We start from the raw sequence: 12,583 nt of genomic DNA, 5'->3' as shown, positions 1-12,583 counted from the left end.
CTTTGCTGGATAGAGCAATCTTGGATGTAGGTCCTTGCTTTCCATGACTTTGAATACTTCTTGCCAGCCCCTTCTTGCCTGCAAGGTCTCTTTGGAGAAATCAGCTGACAGTCGGATTGGAACTCCTTTGTAGGTGACTGTCTCCTTATCTCTTGCTGCTTCTAGGATTCTCTCCTTTATTTTTACCTTGGCTAATGTAATTATGATTGCCTTGGTGTGTTCCTTCTTGGGTTCAACTTCTTTGGGACTCTCTGAGCTTCCTGGACTTCCTGGGAGTCTATTTCCTTTGCCCGAATGGGGAAGTTCTCCTTTATTATTTGTTCAAATAAATATTCCACTTGTTGCTCGTTCTCTTCTCCTTCTGGGACCCCTATAATTAGGATGTTGAAATGTTTCAAGATGTCCTGGAGGTTCCTAAGTCTCTCATTTTTTTGAATTCTTATTTCTTCCTTTCCTGTTTGGTTGTTCCTTTCTTCCTTCTGGTCCAATCCATTGATTTGAGTCCTAGTTTTCTTCCCATCACTATTGGTTCCCTGCACATTTTCCTTTATTTCACTCAGCATAGCCTTCATTTTTTCATCTGACTTGCAACCAAATTCAACCAATTCTGTGAGCATCCTGATTACCAGTGTTTTGAACTGTGTGTCTGATAGGTTGGCTATCTCTTCATTGCTTAGTTGTATTTTTTTCTGGAGCTTTGATCTGTTCTTTCATTTGGGCCATTTTTTGTATGTGTCTCAATGCCCCTGTTAAGTAGTAAGGGGTGGAGCCTTAGATGTTCACCAGGGCAGGGCAACCCAATCACTGCGTTGTGATTCTATATATGGGGGAGGGGCCAGAGAGGGAACAATGGCGCTTGTTCTGCTCTCTACAGGATTTCAGTCACTTTCACTGCTTCCCCCAAGCAAACTGGGCCCTTCTGGTGCTGATTTCCATATGGGTGGGCTTATGTACATTCTAGGACCCTGTGGGTCTCTCTAACAAAGTCTCCTGTGAGGCTGGGAGTTTCTCCCAGCATCTCAAGCCCCAAAGGTGTTTTCAATCAGTGTTTTGAGGCTTTGTTTCCCTGAGCTGGAGCCCAGGGTTATGCGGTCTGTCTCACTCCCCAGTTTTGCCTGGTTTATCTGTGTGCGAATGTGGGACCACCTGGTTCCACAAGCCAGCTTGCGAGCTGCACCCGTGCACAATCCGCCACCTCACTGGGTCTGCTCGATGCCAGTCTGCTTGCTGCCACATCGTGCGCCTGCCAGGGTCTGCCAGCTGCTGCTTTGCACGCCCTCTATACTACGCTGTCTGACTCCACCCCTCCTCTGGGTCTGGATAAGTATGTCTTCTTTAACTCCTTGGTTGTCGGATTTCTATACAGTTCAATTTTCTGTCAGTACTGGTTGTTATTTTGTTTCTAAATTTTTGTTGTCCTTATTTCAGTTGTGCAAGGAGGTACAGTGTGTCTACCTACACCTCCTTCTTGGCCAGAAGTCCAAGTTTTGGAGATTTTTTGAAAGGAAAAACCCTCTTCCCCCTGAACTGCTCAAAGTGAGTCAGTTGGGAAGCCATGCCCACGGCAGGCATGTTGTTCAATTTTATTTTTCATGCTTGTATCTCCTCATGTCTTTCTCTGATTTGGCATTTTGAGCATCTTCTTGGGCACAATAAATACACCATCTAATATGTTTATGTATTTAGTATCTGTTCTTCTCTCTAGATTTTAATGATATTCTCCTCTCTCCTTTTCTATATGCTCATAATTTTAGGTATGAGTTCTGTTGCCCCTGATATTGACTTACAATGTAAGAAAAGAAGTATTAATCAGAACAGAAAACAATTAACCCTTGTTAAAGTGACTTCCACAATACCCACTTCTTTCTTTTCTTTTGTTTTCCTCCCCCTCCTCCTCCTTCTGTTTTGGGACACCTATAGTTAAAGGAAGATAGAAGTTTGTGAGGAAAAGGAAAGTTGGTTAATTTAAGAAAATTAATAAAAGTTAAAGATATTATTTTCAAAATGTGTTTCACCATTTGATGAAATTTTAACTCAGATGTTTATAGATCCAGGGGATTTTCTATGTTAAGATATTTTCTAGCTTAACTCAGTTCTGATCTTTCTTTAGCAGTTGTGATTTTTTAAAGTTCAGTGAAAAGCTCCTTCTAACCCATTTAGAAGTTGGCAGTTGTGGTCATTGCTAACTATATAAAGCATCCAGGGTTGTCTTAGAGGAAAACTGAGGGGTTCTTCTTCTTTTGCCTATGTGATTGAGACCTGAAATTCAACCATATGCTATAAAAATGTGAGGTATGAGATATGAGGACTACGAAGGATATTGCAGTATACACAGACACATTTATACATGTACATGTGTACACACATACATATAAATATGGTCACTTCAAACTTGGGTCTGAACTTCTAGGAGATTTATATAGGAAATACAGATACTTGCCCTTCCTTCCACACTTAACTTACAGTAAAATCATAAATATTCTACTTAGATATTTGTAAATCTCTTCAGTAGTCAACTTAGAGCTTAATAAAGGGAAGATATTTATATCATATTGATATTTTCTATGTTGCAAAGTAAAAAATAATCTTAAGGCTTTTATGGGTATTAAATAAAAATGTTAATTGGTATATCTGCGTTGTGGGATATTAGACAATCATAATCATCTACAGTTTTTCAAGTTTTCTATAATGAGCACGTCTTAATTTTGTAGTCAGGAAAAATATTGATTTAAAAGACTTGCTATTTAAGAAACCTCATATGAACTTTTAGAAGTTCTTTTTTATAGCCTTTTTATTATTGCTGCTCTCTTTATATACAGAGTTCTCATAGCTCAGAACTCAAGTGAGTCACTAAGGATGACTCCCTAATGTGTCATCTTGGGCTGCCATAACAAAATTACCACAAACTGGGTGGCTTAAAAAAACAAAAAATTTTAAAATATAATTTCTATCTTTCAGTTAAAGTTTTTGTATAATATTATATTAGTTTCAGGTGTACAACTCAGTGATTAGACATTTATATAACTTACAAAGTGATCCCCCTGATAAATCTAGTTTGTATTTGACATCATAGATACTTATTACAATATTATTGGCTATATCCCCCATGCTGTATTTTATATCCTCATGGATTATTCTGTAACTACCAATTTGTACTTCTTTGTCCCTTCACCTTTTTGGCCCACCCCCCTGACCACTCTTATATCTGACAACCTTCCAAATGTTCTCTGTAAGTATGAGTCTGTTTCTTTTCTGCTTGTTGGTTTATTTTGTTTTTTTGATTCCACATGTAAGTAAAATCATATGGCATTTGTCTTTCTCTTTCTGACTCACTTCAGTCAGCACAATACCCTATAGGTCCATCTGTGTTGTTGCAGATGGCAAGATGTCATTCTTTTTTATGGTTGAAACATACTTCATTGTATATATGCACCACTTGTTCTTTATCCTTTCATCTAAGTGATGGGCACTTAGGTTACTTCCATATCTGGGCTATTGTAAATAATGCTGGAATGAACATATGGGTGCATATACCTTTTTGATTTAGTGTTTTGGGTTTATTTAGATAAATGCCCAGAAGTGGAATTGCTGGGTCCATCTTTATCTCTTCTTATAGCCTTTGTTTCAAAGTCTATTTTGTCTGGTAGAAGTATTGCTAGCCTAGCTTTTTTTTTTCATTTTTATTTTCATGAAATATTTTTTCTATCCCTTTGGTTTCTGTCTGTGTGTGTGTCTTATGATCTTAAGTAGGTCTTAAAAAAACAAAAATGTGGATAGCATAAAGTTCTTGCTTTCTTATCTATTCAGCCATCATGTGTCTTTTGATTGGAGTATTTAATCTTACTTGCACTTAAAGTAATTGTTGATAGATGTGTATTGATTGATATTTTATAATTCATATTTTAAATCTTTTTTTCTTATACTTTTTAAAGAAGATTGTTTAACATTTCTTGTACTACTGGTTTGGTGGTGATGAATTCCTTTAGCTTTGTCATATCTGGGAAGCTCTTTATCTGTCCTTTGATTCTAAATGATAGCTTTGCTTGGTTGCATGTCTTTGCTTTTCATCTCTAAATATTTTTTGTCCATCCCTTCTGACCTGCAAACTTTCTGTTGAGAAATCAGCTGAAAGTCTTATGGGAGATCCTTGTAGGTAACTAACCTCTCTTCTCTTGCTGCTTTTAAGATTCTCTCTTCATCTTTAACCTTTGCCATTTTAATTATGATGTTTCTTAGTGTGGGCCTCTTTGGGTTCATCTTCTTTGGGATTCTTTGTGCATCCTGGATTTTTGTCTTTTTCCTTCATCGAATTAGGGAAATTTTAGGTCATTATTTCTTCAAATAGGTTCTCAACTCCTTGTTCTCTCTCTTTTCCTTCTGGTATCCCTATGAAACAGACATTGTTACACTTGATGTTGTCCCAGAGGTCCCTTATATTATCCTTACTTAATTTTTTTTCTTTCTGCTGCTCTGATTGTTTTATGCTGTCTTGTCTTCCAATTGATGATTCGATCTTCTGCTTCGTCTGATCTACTATTGATTTTCCTTAATGTACTCATTTCAGTTATTGTATTCTTCATTTCTGATTGTGTGTGTGTGTGTGTGTGTGTGTGTTTTCTATGTCCTTTTTAATGCTGTTGAAGTTCTCAATAAGTTCCTTGAGCATCTTTATAACCATTGCTTTGAATTCTGTATCTGGTAGTTTGTTTGCATACAATTTATTTAGTTCTTTTTCTGGAGTTTTGTTCTTCCATCTGGGACATGTTTCTTTGTCTCATCATTTTGGCTGCCTCCCTGTGTTTGTTTATTATGTTAGGTAGATCTGCTATGTCACCAGTCTTGGGAGAGTGGTCTTGTGTAGTAGGTGTCCTGTAGGATCCAGTGGCACAGCTTCCCCAGTCACCCAATCCAGGTGCTCTAGGTGCACCCCCTGCATGGACTGTGTGCACCCTTCTGTTGTATTTGAGCCTTGAATGCTCTTGGTGCATCAATGGGAGGGATTTATCTCCAGACCTATTGGCTATGAGGATGGCCACAACTATAGCAGAGTTGCTGCTATGCAGGAGCCAACCCCAAGATACAAAACTTGCTTCAGTGAGGCTCTGAGGCCTGATGATCCAACCCTTGAGTGTGTCACTTGTTGAGGTGGTTGGGTGGCACTCTGTGGTCTGAGGCTAGTTTTGGGTTCACTGGGTCTGGGGCCTCCCAGGAGGTACAGGCCAAGGTCAGCGGCCACCTCTGCCTTCCCAGGGCCATGGGTCATGGGCTATAAAGCAATGTGAAGATGGTTGTTATTTGTGCTGGGTTTGGAGGTACCCAGGAAAGGCAAAGGTATGTACCAAGTCCAGCTGCCACTAGTGCTAGTCACGGCACCACTGAGCAAGAGGTACAGAGCATGCTACAGTCAGATGCTGCTTGTTTTGAGTTTTGTGAATTCTTGAGGTATTTAGGAAAGATGGAGCCTGAGCCAAGGCAGGCCATTTGTATGGAAAAGCCACTAGAAGTGGCTTGGGTGGATGGGGTCTCAGGGAATCATCAGGGCAGGGTGAATAGTGTGAGCCAGGTTGATGGAGACTCAGGTAAGTTTCCCATCTGCATCTGAAGCAGTAGGGCTCAGCAAAGGAACAATGTCTGGGGAAAAGGTGCCCCTCCAGCCCCCACCTTAAAGCAAGACAATTCAGTTCTACCCCATATGTCCCTAGTGCCCTTCGAGCTGCTGCTCAGTGCTGGAGCTCACAGTGAGTGAATCTATCAGCAAGTAAGTCAGTGAGCAGGCCTTTTATGAGGAATGCCTGGGACTCCAAAAGTCCTTTGTCTCACTCAGCCACAATCTCCGCTGGTTTTCACAACCAGAAGTTATAAGGACTTCTTTTTCCAACACTGGTGGTCTAGATTGGCAAGACTGGTGTAGGGCTCAGACCTCTTATTCCTCAGTGGGGAACCTCAGTGGGGAGATATCCCTTCTGACTTTTTACTGCCATATGTGGGTGTGGGACTAAAGTGTTCCATATTTCTGCCCCTCCTACCAGTTCAGCGTGGCTTCTTTTCTATAGCCTTTGTTATAGTACTTCTGTCAGCTACATTTTAGGTAGTTCTCAATGATGGTTGTTCTGTTGCTTAGTTGTAATTTTGATATGGTCATAGGAGAATGCCAGTAATGCATTTTCCTAGTCTGCCATCTTGATCAGAAGCTCCAGAAATTTTCAGAATTCTGGAGGCTGAAAGTCTAAGATCAGGGTGCTGGCATGGTAGGATTCTGTAGAGAGCTATCTTCCTGGCTGGCAGATGGCCCCTTTCTTGCTGTGTTCTCATGTTGGTGGGGCAGGGAGAGACAGAGAGAGAGAGATATCAAGCTTTCTAGTTTGTCTTCTTCTGAGGGCATTAATCCCATCATAAGGGCTCTATTTTAATGACCCATCTAACCTTGATTACTTTTCAAAGGCCTCATTTCTAAATATCATTCTATTAGGACATGCAGTTTTTCAAAATATTAATTTTAGATGCATACAACACATTCAGTCCATAACACTCCCCTCATTCAAACTGGAAGTACATAAGACATCAGAAATTGCATCTAAAATACAAAAAGACTAGCAGGCTATACATAAAAGCATTAATGATGGTTATCTCTGGATGGTGGCATTAGAAGAGATTTTCTCCATTTTCAATAAGTTTAAATTGTATTACTTTTATTACTGGAAAAAATGCAGTAAATGCTGTTTTAAAAGGAAAATGGAATACTACAGAATGTAACAGTTCATACTCTTACAAATTTTAGCTTCTCTTTATTTCATCTTCTTGGGTTTTTTTTTTTCTGAGAATTAATAAAATTTCTCCAGCACTGTGAGCACTTACATCTTGGCACATAGATAGTGGAGCCCAATAAGTAGCTGTTGCTGTTCCTTGTTTTCCTTTTAACTATGATGACAGTTTAATGATGATAATGATTACATACTGCAGGAAAATAAAATAGAAAATAGCCACAAAGTCAGGACAGACTCATTTGTTTCTAAGTTTTTTAATGAATTAGTTATGAATTGAATAGCATATTCATTGTCTTTATTTTTGGAACTCTTAGTGTTTTAGATCTTAAAAAATTAATTGTTAAAAATTGAGTTGGTGTTTTGTTTTTAATTATTATTCAGTTATAAATGTATATAAACTCTTGGAATTGTACATTTAGGTGGCAGTTGGATGGTGATGGTGAGAAAACTTAAAATGAAACTTTCCACATGTTTCATTCACAAAATTGATTTGAATCTAATAATCAAGTTTGGGGAATTTTTTCCCCCTTGTAAGAGCTATCTCTTCTCTACTTTCTAATGCATCATTTCTTATTATGCTCTATCTTGTGTGTATAATCTATTATTTCCTTTTAAAAAATGTGTGTATGGTTGATTTTTCTCAATGAATCCCACATTCTAGTTGACTCTGTAAATGAATAGGTTAGAGATGCCTTTCAAGGCAGTAATGTTTTTTGTCACACAGGAAGCTGACTGCTTGCCAAATAAATCATAGCATTGTGATATATTATTTCTAGTTGCTATACATTTTTAATATTTAATATATCAGTGATACTAAGTCAAGATTCTGTTATTTAATTTTACTTAATGTATTTTAAATGAGAATCCTTTTTCCCATTAGTAGATTTTAATTTCCTTTCCTCTCACAGTCAAATTCCAAGCATGCCTTATAAAACCAGCCACAGAATACACACATGAACAAACTATTTTTGTGTTTACAAAGTAGACTCAAGAATATAAAGTAGTAAACTATATCTTAAGTTACCAATTTGGTCACTTAAATGGTGTTTTATTTTTCAACACTTTAGATCACTTTTATCGCTTGTTTTGGTAATTTGATTCCCAGATATTAGACAAACACATCTTGGTAACTCTATTATACTGAGATATGATTGTTATTGGGAGCTTAAAAAATAATCTTATAAATGATCCTCAAAAGAGAAAAAATATGTCCTGAATTCAAGGCTATGTCTACATCATAGTTAATGTATTACTACCAAAATTTCTATATGAAATTCTGTTTTGATGACACTGAAAAATAACTTTCTTTTCCTTTCCTTTTTTTTAACTAACAGGACACAAAAATTGCTTCACTGGAGCGAAACATAAGGGATCTTGAGGATGAGATCCAGATGTTAAAAGCCAATGGTGTGCTGAACACTGAGGACCGTGAAGAAGAGATCAAACAAATAGAAGTTTACAAAAGTCACTCCAAGTTCATGAAAACCAAGGTATGGTCCAGAGTTATAAACTTTTATACTCTTAGTGTAACTGGAAAGTTATGGTTTACATACATACTTTTTCCAAATACCCATGTAATCTGCTTTATATGATATCATGAAATATACAGACAATAAAGATTTTAGTTCAGATGCACAGGTTCTGAAAAGAAATAGGGGAAAACCTGTGGTAGAATTTCTTTTTAAAAAGGGATTCAGGATTTTCTAATGAGTTCCTTTGGTGGTGTACTGTCTTGGGAATTAACATTTACTTTTAATAGTGCCCTCAGTTCCAAATTTTCAGAGTTTTCTTAAGTTTTTTATTTTTTTGAAGTTTCTATCATTACCACATTTTTGATCCATCCCTAGAAGGAATTGTTTCAGAGGCTGTTGATCTGAGAGGCCAACCTAACTGATTTCAGTGGTATTTTGAAGACATTTGGGTTTTAGCATAGTGTTTAAGATAAGAGTGATTTTGAGTCCCATTGCTATTTGCACAAATTATTTAACTTCTATAAGCCTCAGTTTCCTTGTCCATGAAATAGGGAAAGAAAAAGAAAAGTACTTATTTCATTGGGTTCTTTGACTATTCCAAGACACTATGCATTTAAAATACTGAGTCCATTGTGTAATCCCTACAAAGCATTCGATAAATGTAAGGCATTGTTGTTGACAGTGATTATTAATATTATTGTTATCTGTTGCTGTGGGATATTTATAAGATATTATAGTAATGTGTTCCATTAAGTTATTTTTCATTGCCAGTTTTGAAGAACTTGTCTTGTATTTTTCAAAACTGAACTAGGCTACAGATGGATCACGCACCTGAATATACATTATTTTTACATATGAATAATCACTAAATTGATGAATAGCCCAAATAGGTCTTATGAGACTTTGAGATGCTTTTATCTATTCCTGTCTTTTAATCAGTTTGCTTCTGAAAATAATAACCACAGTAATTAAAAATTTTTTTTCTACTACTTGCTCTTAAATACTCCTGTTCTTGCTCTAGGTTTTACTCTTGTTTATTGCCTTATGAAATGCAGTAGATTTAAGGGTAATGCAGCTTTTGACAAGAAAGTAATTGGGGTAGGGAGAAGAATATTTAAATGATGGTTATGATTTTTATAAGTTGTGAAATAAATGCATACTCATTGCAGAAAATTTGCGCATTATAGAGAGGAAATAGTGTCTAGCATCTACTCCATCCCATATTTATATGTGTGTACATGTGTGTATTTCTCCAGGGGAAAAAACAAAAACTGTACTTACTTCTGCCAACTTTTCATCTGTAATATGACATAGATATTATGAATAAAAATTTGCATCAAGGAGTGGAGGTATGAGAAAGAGAGTGCCTAGTGAACTTGAATCTAACCCCTTGCTTTCAGGGACAGCCTCAAAATGTAGAATGGGTTTTCCTGCTCAGCCCTGCCTTCTGGTTTCATTTTGGCAGTTCTTCCCTCTTAAGGTATTGAGCAAGCACAGTAGGAAGGTGGCCTGCAGATGATGACTAAATCTCTCTGGGAATGAAGACCAGAGGCACAGATATGAGTGAACTCATGATTTTTGGGGGAAATTATTAGTTCAGCTTAAACTTTTCCTCCATACTCTATCATTGAATGGTGGGAGATAGTGCAAGCCTCTTCTACAACTGAGACTCCCATGCAGTTTGTAAACTTCATCCCTCACCATGGACTCTGTCCAGGTAAATAAAACATTTATATGGTCTTCAGCAAGTAAGTCATGGCCTTTATTGGCCCACAGTTGTTGGAAAGATTTACTTTGAAGGGTTCCAAAAGTGGTCAGGTCAGAAGAATGTTTGAGGAAAGTATTGGAGTCTGGCGGAAAGAGTGCAGGCTGAGGACAAAGGCAGACTCTGGCAAGTCTCTAGCCTGCCCTTGCTAGCTGCATGCCCCTGGGGAGTAACTTTAGTCAGTCTACCACTCTTTCCTCTTCCATAAAATGGGGCAGCACCACCAACTGTAGAGGTGTTCTCAAAGGATTAAATGAAGTAATGTAGTTTAAGTGCCTGGCTCAAAAAAAAAAAAAAAGCTGTTGATTTTTAACAGACAGCCAAATATTTCTCTAGCAAAATAGTTTATTTGGGAACAGCAAAGAATTGTAATTTGGGACATGCAGTCCAATGGTAAGCCACGCACAAGTAGAGAGAAACAAAAGAGAAGAATTTTATAGACTTGGAAGGAGCTGTTGTAAATGAAGAGTCCACTGGAAGAAACTGAAAGTTCAAAGTATAGTGACTTTTCATTGCTGAGCTATGGCAGTCTCCCATTGGCTGAGCTGTTACTGAGTAAGGAGGAATCTTCCTCCTGTTGCAGTAATATAGTGTTACTTCTGGTTGGAGATGCAAGGTATGTTTCTTCCTGTTGGGGTCAGATTGTCTACATGTGCATGAGAGATTTCTCTCCTAGCCTCTCGCTTCCATATTAAATCAGGTTTTCTGTTTATTCATTTTCACATAGTTAATAATTATACCCGTTATTATTGAAATCTAACCAAAGATGATGATGATGATGATGATGATGATAATAGTAATAATGATAAAATACTAGTAAGAATTAGCTTTTCATATTTTCTCAATTGAAAGTATGTTTTTATTGTATTGAACCATAACATTTATTGCTCATACTTCATATCATTACTTCAATTACTTATTTTTCTTATTTCTACTTTGACAAGGGAGTTTGATTCTTTATTTAAACCTAGGAATGGTCATGCACATCTATTAAGACATAGCTATTGCTAAGTATTTAGTCTTGAGTGCTTCTGTTTTGTGTTTTGTGGGATCCCTTAGGCTGCATGAATTGGTTCCAGTGGGTAAATTATTTATCATAGAACTTGTTAAACTGTAGAGGCATGGATTGATATTCACTAAAATTGGATCACTACATATTTCATGGTTTTTACCACCTACTTGGATACTTTTTAAATGAAGTTTACATGACTATATTGCTTGTCAAAATTATCAAAGATACGTGAGGGGTTAATTTTTGCAATATTTGGTCATATAACGACAAAACAATTAAGTATCAACATTGGGGTCTCTTGAACTCTTTTTTTTTTAAGATTTTATTTGTTTTTAGAGAGAAGGGGAAGGAGTGAGAAAAGGAGGGAGAGAAACATCAATGTGTGGTTGACTCTTGTGTGCCTCCTACCGGGGGTCTGGCCTGCAACCCAGGCATGTGCCCTGCCTGGGAATCAGACTGGTGACCCTTTGGTCCTTAGGCCAGCACTCAATCCACTGAGCCACACCACCCAAGGCTCTCTTGAACTCTTTAATGTTGCAGAGTTGTATGAATGAATGCTGTCATTGATGGAGTTTGAGTATTGCAATCCCCTTAGATATACTGAACATTGTTTCTAGCACATGGCACTGAGGGACAGGAAAAGTAGTGCATATTCAAAGTACCTTCCATTCCCACATACTGACCACTTAGTTGGTAATGTAAGAAATATACTAAAAAAACTACCCTGAAGATTTGATGGGAGGAGAGTTTACTTCTGGCTGGAGCAATGCAGGTTGTTTAGTTTTAGAGGTAGTACTTTTTTTTTTGTCTAAATATTCAGATTGGCAAAATGGCAATGACAGGTCTGGTGAAGAATGCATATTCAGATTGGTGCCAGATCAAACCTAGAAGGATAAGTAAAAATACCATTCCATCCCTAGTTTCACACAGATGAGGAAGTAGGAAGAACTCAAGTCTATGTCAAAACACAGATTTTCCAAAAAAGAAAAGAAATATGAGATTTAAATTACAAAAACCTAGAGGGTCTGAAACTTAGTTGAGAAATGGAAAAGTAATTGTAACTCATTGGGTTTAATGAGTCAGTGATATGAATGGAAATCATAAAATGACTTTGGATCCCAACTAACAGAAAATGCTGGATCTGAGGCTGGGAGAGCTGACTTTACAAACTTTTGTTTTAATGGTTTACAAAGACTCAAAGAATCATGGCAGAACATTTCAGAATTTTTTATGAAATGCTGCATGAGGAGGGAAGTATAATTCTTTGGAAACAAAGGCAAAAATTGCTTCTAAACATTGTTACCTCTAATTGCTATTTGTAATGAAGATGTAGAAAACTTTTAAAAGTGGCCCAGAAAGCTTGTCTTTTACCAGGGGTTTTTGGAGAGGCATCTTCAGAATGACCACTGTTTACAAAAACTAGGTTTGGAGGTGCTGATTGATTTGAGTATTTCTTTAACAGAGCTCAAAGCTTGTTTTATCCTGATTACCTGGAAGTTTACTAATTTTTAAATACAAATGATAAGATGAAAAATTCAACCTAACATGAAAAAATAGCCCCTGAAATTAT

At 37.1% G+C, this 12,583-nt stretch overlaps 1 protein-coding gene across 4 annotated transcripts in view; it reads left to right on the top strand.

Moving 5' to 3' along the window:
* The window catches only part of ERC2 (ELKS/RAB6-interacting/CAST family member 2), a 943,617-nt gene that overhangs the window by 292,451 nt on the left and 638,583 nt on the right, over positions 1-12,583 (top strand). For all 4 annotated transcript variants that reach the window (XR_006784938.1, XR_006784937.1, XR_006784936.1 and 1 more), the window contains one exon: positions 8,099-8,254. Coding sequence is in view for 1 of the 4 variants with exons in the window: in XM_045832534.1 (XP_045688490.1) it covers positions 8,099-8,254 (156 nt within the window). In the remaining 3 variants the exon portion in view is untranslated. The remainder of the gene's footprint in view (positions 1-8,098; positions 8,255-12,583) is intronic.

This window comes from Phyllostomus hastatus, unplaced genomic scaffold (assembly GCF_019186645.2).
Source record: "Phyllostomus hastatus isolate PE091 unplaced genomic scaffold, TTU_PhHast_1.1 phas_contig_16, whole genome shotgun sequence".
Lineage (NCBI taxonomy): Eukaryota > Metazoa > Chordata > Mammalia > Chiroptera > Phyllostomidae > Phyllostomus > Phyllostomus hastatus.
Note: the sequence above shows the minus strand (reverse complement) of the source record. Positions and strands in the feature narration are given on the sequence as shown.